The 8,346-nt window shown below is 50.2% G+C and overlaps 1 protein-coding gene across 1 annotated transcript; it reads right to left on the bottom strand.

Annotated features, from left to right (window-relative positions):
* Window positions 1-4,131: 4,131 nt before the first annotated feature.
* Window positions 4,132-7,849, bottom strand: LOC104390673 (chromosome unknown open reading frame, human C20orf24). Its single transcript, XM_009999856.1, is given in 5 exon segments — window positions 4,132-4,554; window positions 5,169-5,298; window positions 7,182-7,297; window positions 7,299-7,332; window positions 7,845-7,849. Coding segments are annotated over 5 exon segments (327 nt in total). The 3' UTR covers window positions 4,132-4,512.
* Window positions 7,850-8,346: the final 497 nt, after the last annotated feature.

Genomic DNA, 8,346 nt, shown 5'->3' with positions numbered 1-8,346 from the left:
GGGCCCCGCGGGGCTGCGGTTCCCCCGGGACGCGGGCTGGGCTGCTCAGTTTCCCCATCTGAAAATCCACCCCCTGCCCTGATCTGGCTGCACGTCTGGTGTTCTGGGAGGCAGAGCGTGTTGAGCGCTGGGCTGTTCGGCTCTGGGGAAATCACCTGAGAGGTGCGTGTCCCACTCTCTGGCCCCACAGGGAGCCAATTCACGGCCCTGCCCTTCCCACGAGCTCGCTCCACAAGCTCCTTAGCACAGGGAGATGTGAAAACCCCTTTGCTGTGGCAGTGACTGGTGCTCCCCGGCAGCCTGAGCACATAATGGGCACAGCCAGTTATTTACCTCAAGCCCATCCCAGCCTGCCCCATTCTCAGACATCTCTCCAGTCTTCTCTTCCCCAGCAGTGGGAGGTGGTCCCGTCCCCACCAAAGCACCTCCAGCAAGGCCAGGAGCTCTGTGCACACTGCATCCTCCTCCAGCCATTTGCCTGGCAGAGTATCAACAGAAATCATTGAAATAAAGCAGCCGAGGGAGCGTGGGCAGGGACACTGCTGTCCCAAAAGGTCTCAGCAAACACTATCCCCAGTTGTCAGATATACCTGTGACTTAACAGTGTTTGAAGATAAAGCTCTGCTAACACCCTTGGGTTTTTGAGGTCCTGCTTGCCCCAAACCAACCCAGCCTCTACTACTCCTGTGCTTCTGACAAGCCAAACCCAGTCAGGTCTGTCACCTGTGGGCAGCTGAATCCCAGCGACAGTGAGCACAGCCTTTGCAAACCTGGACATCAAGCTGGGGAGATGCAGAGGTGATGACACCTCCATGGAGGGGACAGAGGCTCTTCAGTGGTGTGCTCCCAACCCCAACAGGCACCTTTCACTTTAGGGACTTCCCAAGGACTGTTAAAGACAAGTGACATCAGCAACATTCCCTTACTGGACCAAAACCACACGTAACAAATCTCCATCATGCTGCACACTCAGCTGTCCCTGGGGTCTGGCAGCTGATGCTGCCCAGCCACAGAACACCCATCACCCAGCCACCTCTCAACACCCATTAGCACAACTTTGCACCCACCCTGGTTTCCCCTTTAACACCAAAATAATGTGCATTCAAGTTCTAACAGATAATGCACTGGAAGCCCAAGACAGACCACAAGAAATTGCCAGTTCCATCCCAGAACATACTTGCTCCTTTCTTCATGAGTTTAGGCCAGGGACTGGCTGCTTTTTGCTGGAAGCCAAAGGGATGTTCTGTCAGGTCTGCAGCTAGCAGGGAGCTCTGCAGAGCCTGCAGGCACTACTGCCTCTTCTCTGCACCCTCGTGTAGACCCGTAAGGATGCAGCCTCCTGGTGGAACCATATTCCAACAGCTGTAGCTCCCACTGCTCAGCTCTCCCAGCACAGGAATGATCTTTTTCTCCCCGGGCTGCTGCTCCAGGGTAGCACAGGCCCCTCATCAGCCACGAGTTTAGTGACCTGCCCTCCAAGGAGAAGAGTGTGCAGAGCAAGGGTGCTCATTGCATAGACTAAGAGACCTGGGGCTGTTCAGTCTAGAGAGGAGAAGGCTGAGGGGGGATCTAATGAATGTTTATTCATGACATTCTATTAAGCCCTCTGCATGAGGGCTGGGGTCAAGAAGGTAGGGACAAGCTCTTGTCACTTGTGCCTTGTGATAGGACCAGGATGGATTCAAACTGGAGCCCAGGAAGTTCCACCTCAAGATGAGGAAGAACTTCTTTCCTGTGAGGGTGACAGAGCCCTGGGACAGGCTGCCCAGAGAGGCTGTGGAGTCTCCTTCTCTGGAGACTTTCCAGACCTGTCTGGATGCCTTTCTGAGTGACCTGCCCTAGTTTTGGTCCTGCTCTGGTAGTGGAGTTGGACTCAGTGATCTTCAGAGGTCCCTTCCAACCCCTGACATTCTGTGATACTGATTGTGCACCTACCACAACTGCAGAGGACTGAGGTGCTGCTCAAGCCCCTGTTCCTCCCACTGCAGTCCCTGCTCCTGTCAGCTGCTGCTTTTCTCTCCTCCTAGCACTCAACTTCATGCTCTTTGCTAGACCGTCCCCGTGTCAATCTCTCAAGTCCCTGCAAAACCCCTGGATTTTACAGCACTCATCATTGTGAGAAGCTCAGCTGCCACATCCCTCTGAGCTTCTTTTTGATCTCACTTCTTGAGGGACAGACACCACAGCTTTAGTTCTCTTGGTGACCTGCCCTGGGGATAACCTGCTTCTAGTCATTGAGGCACCCCTTGAAACAGAAAACTTAAGAGACTAAAAGCTTACAGCTGAGCATTGTAATCACTAATTTATTTACCAGGAGCCTTGGTGTGATCCAGAGACCAATATCACACTGCCATGACCCTCCTCAACTCAGGTTCTGCCTCAGCTTCCAGCCACTAGAACTGCAAAGACCAAGCAGCTCACCTGGTGGGACTGCAGGTGAGCAATGGATAAAGCAAAGGGGCAGGAAAGCAGCTCTCCAGCTCTGCAATCTTTCCCTCTGCAGGTTTTCAGCAGTGCTTGAAGTCCTGGGCTTTGAGCTCTGAAGCAGATGTGGGTGCTCTGTCTCTGCCAGGGGTGTGTGTCACAGGGCAGGGACAGCAGCTGAGGGAGCAGAACAGCTCATGTAGGGGCCACATTTGGCTTAACCACCCATTAAAGTGTGGATCAAAGCATTAGCTCCTGCTGCTACTACACATGCTTCTGGCCTCTTCTGGAAGTGCAGGACCTGAGTCTGCAGCACAAGAGACCTTAGAATCCCAAATAACTGCTGGCTTGCATATTTACCAAAAATCAAACTCTGAGAGGAATCCAACACTCCCACCATTTTGCAAAACTTCATTGACAAGTGGATACAGAAGCTGCACAGTGAATCATCCAGGCAACATTTATTAGAGCATTTCAAGTATGTTTTACTGATGGCTGTGAGCAGCTAAGATGCCAGTAGGAAAGGGTGACCCAGAACTAGCAGGCTGTGCCATTCTTGTGGAAATTAATGCTTTCAGCTGAAAGAAGAGGAAAAGAAATTGTCAGACTAAAAGACTGTGCAAAAATGGGGACGGGGAGGGTGAAATATAGAAGTTTTTGACATCACTTACTTAAATTGGCAACTCACGAGTAGCAGAAGCTGTCTGCTATTGCACTCTTCCCTGGGGATCCCAAGGACCTAGAGCAGCCAGGTGAGCTGTTTCCACCAAGAACAGACAGCATTTTCCCTGGTAAGGATGGAGGTGGAGCCCCAGTTCAGCACTGAAGAGCTGTAGATCCCTGGCTTTGCATACTCATGTGCGAGAACCAGGCTCCTGAGCTTCCAGCAGTGAGGAAGCCATGCAGACTCCTAGCAAGAGCCCAACAAAACCATAAGCTCCTCACTATAAGGCAGCTGCAGGTCAGGTCTCTTTTTGGGTGCCTGAGCTATTCAGAAAATCAAGGACCACATGGCAACAAGACTCTAAGGTCCTATGACAGTATCAAAGACTGTAAGAGACATCTTAAAAATATCTTAGAGCAGAGACCCCCCCCACTGATGCACAAACAAGGCATGACTAGGGAGGAACTGAGCTATGAGGTGATCAACTCATAAAAAGCCCCTCACAAACCAGAGGCCATGTGCTTGATTTGCAAGTTAGTAGTTCTGCAGTTAAGATAATAGCTGCCTCAATTGTCTCAGTCTCCTGCATTTATTAACAAGAAGCAGTTGAATTCAAGAGCTTAAAAATAAAAAAAGAATTTCAGTGCTTAACATTGAAAAGGGATTCTCCAGAATGACTGTCCTTCTGGACTACTAAGCTCTGAGGTGTGGGCTAGCAACTTAGTTGTCAGGCTAGCAGAATTGCAGTGGAATTTCTCAGCCTCCTGAACACACTTCAAGTTAAACCTTAGTTAACCAAACAAAACACACAAAGTTGCTTAAGAATTTGTCTTCGGCAAAGACCGTTGAACAATTCTGGTCATCAACTGATTGGCAAGTCGAACAACAAATATTAGAAATGTTAACAACAGTCTGTTTAATCAAAGCAGATTTGACTTCCACAAAGACATGGCCCCTCAGCTGACACCCTGGCTGCTGCAGTCCCTTCCTCCACCCACTCTGCAACTGCTTTTTAAAAACTGTTTGTCTGAAGGACGGGAATGGAAGACAGGTCAGGATTAAATGATAGATTTCAAAGAGAAAGCCATACATACATTAAATTAACTGACTCAACCTTCAGCACACAGGAGTTTGATAAGAGTTACTGCCTAGAGTCACAGAAAGTTCCAAATTTGAACAGTCTTGAACCACTTCCAAAAATTCCAATGGCTTTTTAATAGTTCCAACAATTAATGGGTATATAAAATGGAGACAGACTTCTCCAGCAGAAGAGCTGGGGCTTCTCCAGGCTCATCAGATCACTGGTACAGAAGGGTGTTGATTTGACTTTCCCCACCTTCCCACCAGTCCACTAAAGACTATGATTATTAAAACCTTCTTGATTTACTGATGACTGATTCAACAGGCCAGAACTGCAGACTGTGTCAATCATAGTGGATGGCAGTATAGAAGATTATCCAAACAACCTGTGAAGAAGACAGGAAGCAAAGGTTATTCTGCTGCCCCTGAAGAGGGTTCAGGAAACAAGCCTCATGCCTTGCTCTCAGGAGAGGACTGAATTCTAGCTGTGAGATGGCTTCAGAGAGGTGTGGGGCCCACCATGCCCCACAGATGGTGGCATTCAACCGCTTGCCTCCTGAAATGAGCAGCCTCTTCACATCAAAAGCCACCACAGCCCCTCCAGTGATTTAGAAACCACTAGATCAAGTGTTGAGCATGTTTCCAAGACTTGGGGAGGGGAGTCAGGGAAGCACAAGGACTCCCCAGGCTCTGGTTTGGTGTAACTAGCTCTAGATGAAACTCCACCAGGCATCTGGGACAGAGGATGGGAAGACATAAAAGTTAAGTGTCAGATGTAGAAGTACAGCTGCCTGTTCCTATATCCTTTCCCAAGCATTAATGCTGTATTCCAGAGCCCGTAGCCATTGGATTTGGGGATTTTTCCTTCCCAATCAACTCCACTTGTTAGTTGATGTTAACACATTTCTATCAGCACCCCATCTCACCTACTTTTCTTCCAGGTAATTCCCCTCAGAAAAGTGTACCATCTAGTCAACTGAGGGAAAGCAACAGGCATTACCAGAAACAGTGCAAAAGATGTCATGAATCCTTCCTTTGTGAGCTCCCATGTCCCACCATACTCCTCCTCATCTATCTGCTGGAAGCTACTGAAGTAGAGGTACAGAACACCAGCATTGATCAGGCAGAATCTGGAAGAAAGGGATCAGGAACAGTCACTTTGGTGATACAGAGTGCAGGTATCCAACATGCCCCACAGGAATACAACAGGGAAAGATCTCCCACCCCCAGCAGAGGAACACTTATCCTGCAGCCCTTCCCAGGCAGCTCAGGCACTTGCTTCCAAGAGCACCTCTAGGTCTGCCTGCCACAGGGTGCTAGGCTGGGATGAAGTTCTCCTCACTAGGCACTGCCTGCTCCTCTGAGGCTCAACGAACAGCAGCCAAAAGCTGGGATGATCAGCAGATCTGCAAACCCTGGAGGTTTTCCTGCCCTGCAGATCAGCAGCAGTCCTGCTCCCACACAGAACCAAGTCCCTGTGTGTGCTACTTGACTTTGAGGCTGCAGAGAGGGAAGCCTGTTAGACTCTGTGCTGAGTTGGATCCCTGTCAGTGCCCTGTGACCACATGCACTTAAGAGACAAGAGCCAGAGGAGACTCAGTCATGCCCTCAGAGCCACAGCACTGATGTTCAACCTGAGACAGCTCCAGGCTGTGCCAAGTTACACTGCAACAGGGAGAAAAACCATGAGCTCCTGATGGTCCTTAGACATGTTTGGGTTTACACCAGCCCAGTTCAGGGCTGGGGCAACAGGGAAAGTGACAGAGACATCTCCTGGAAAGCAGGCTATGCAAGGAGGGCTGTGCAGGAAGAGAGACACAGTTCAGTGCCTGTATCAAGCTGTGAGCAGCTCTGTGGCTGCAGACCACAAAGAAACCTGCACACAGCTCTAGAACCTTCTAGTTTTGCCACTGCACACCAAATTACTTTCACTTCTCATTAACGTTTAGCACAGGCTTAGGTACCTGAAGGTGCCTTGTGGGTAAATGGATTACAGAAGGAACAATGCTGCTGAGCTGCTCCACTTGTCACTGGTGGCACTTTGGATTTAACTGTTTGCACGATGCTGTGGAGCTCTTGTTGGAGCATCATTGCTTTACAGCCCCTTTTCCCTAAATTTCAAACTTTATTTTTAAATTATTTTTTTCTTAGGAATACTTGCTGCTACTCCCTCCTCTTTCTTGCCACAGCCAGGACACTCAGGAGGAGAGAAAAGATCACAAGGCAGTTTTCCCTGAGAAAAGCTGTGGAGTTGTGAGCTTGACAAAGAGACCTTGCCTGGGCAGAGACATTTGCAAACGGACACTCCCCTAGAGCAGACACAGCATCTTCCCACACCCTGTGGGGAGAGCAGGGCTGTGTTTCTGACCCCTGCTGCCTCTCTAGAGGCTTTTAGGCATGTGCCAGGACTTTCCAGGTCATGCCTTCCCCCCACCATGGATGAAAGAACTTCAGCAAGCTGGGAGTGCTGCAGAGGCACTGCCAGTGGTGCCACTTTGCCTGCTTGTCACCTACAGCCTTTGGTGTTCTGAATAAACCTTTTATTTCTCTAAAGAGAAGCTGTCTCTCTTGCCTGCCAACAGAACCTGCTCTCAGAGGAATCCTGCCTCAGGGAGAGGCACACACCACCACACCTTCCCTCTTGGGGTCTGACTCCTCAAGTGGACACCCTGGCACCAGACTCAAAGACTCTGTTCAGACACGCAGGAACAGGCCACTTCACAGGTCAGCTGAACCTCTTGCTCCCCTCATCTAGTCCTGCCCCTTTCATAACAACATAAAATACAAAATAAAGGTTTTAAAAGCATTAATCAGGCTGAGGAGAGAGAGGCTGATGAAGACACATTATGATTGGTGGGAATTTCATGACAAACAACAGCCTGGAATGCACCGCTGGCTTTAAGACACAACAGAGGCTGCTTTGGCCACTGTTTATAGCACAGCCTTGAAACAGCCCCCCAGTCACATCCAAATGTGGGAAAGTACAGGAGACAGAAAAGGAAATAAACCTTACACTGCTATTCCCACGAATCCCTTCAGTGGAACTACTCCCCAGATGATTCCCAAAATAACTGCAATGATCTGCCGGAACCAGTAGATCACATCTAAAAACTCGTCCTAAGGAGACAAAAGCACAAGAAAGATTTTGGCATTTACTACGTTTCCTTTTTTAAACAGCATCATACAATTAGGAAGTTAACACACCCAACAGTCAGTTTCCCATTCCAAGTGGGAGATCCTGCACCCTGAGCAGATGAAAGCAGCTTATGGTGTTGTGCAACCACACAGCTTTGTCCTCCAGTGCCCCTGGTTACTAAAAATTCCATTCTATATAAAGTCACTGGAAGAAAAGTTTGAAGAGCTGTTTATGCTTTAAGCCAGTTCCAGTCACTCCCAGTGCCCCAAGCCATGGTCACCCCTGCTGGGCTGTGCTGCTGACACACCTGCATGATGCTGACTCAGCTTCTGATACAATTCACTCCTGCTCGCTGGGTTTTCTCCAGCCTCCCCCAGGAGGGGATGGTCCCAGGGTAGCCCCAACACCCAGCTGCACTGCAGGGTGGGCAGAGTTGTTTGGCTGCAAGTGGAAGACCACAGCCTGTGTCAGGTGAAGCTGTGGTTGTTCCTCTCAGTCACTGCACTTCTCGGGCACATCAGGCTCCAGTTCACATCCCACTGCATCACCCCCTGGGCACAGCCCCTCTCACTAGCTCTGAAACTCCTGCCCAATGTGTCAGAGGTGACTGAGATCGAGCACAGGGAGGCCCAGCAGTTCTGGGGGCAACAGCAGACACCTGCCTCCAGAGAGACAGCACGACAGAACCTGCACCTTCTTTGTGCTGAAAAACAAAGCCAGCAAAACAGAGACACCCCGTCCTGCCCGCCCCCTGTGTGCTGGGGCAGGGCCTGAGGTGCTGCAGGAGCTCAGAGCAGCTCTGGGGGCTACTGGGGGGGCAGCAGGAAGAGGCACCAACCAGGAGCATTACAGCACACGGGAGAGATCACAGAATCCCAGAGTGGTCTAAATCGGAAAGGAACTTAAATCTCGACCAGTCCCACCCCTGCATGGGCAGGGACCCCTCCCAGCAGCCCAGGTTGCTCCAAGCCCCATCCAACCTGCCCTTCAACACTGCCAGGGATGGGGCAGCCACAGCTTCCCTGGGCAGCCTGGGCCAGGC

Source organism: Chaetura pelagica, unplaced genomic scaffold (assembly GCF_000747805.2).
Source record: "Chaetura pelagica isolate M959 unplaced genomic scaffold, ChaPel_1.0 scaffold146, whole genome shotgun sequence".
Classification (NCBI taxonomy): Eukaryota; Metazoa; Chordata; class Aves; order Apodiformes; family Apodidae; genus Chaetura; species Chaetura pelagica.
The sequence above is the reverse complement of the archived record's forward strand: the minus strand, read 5'-3'. Positions and strand labels throughout refer to the sequence as shown.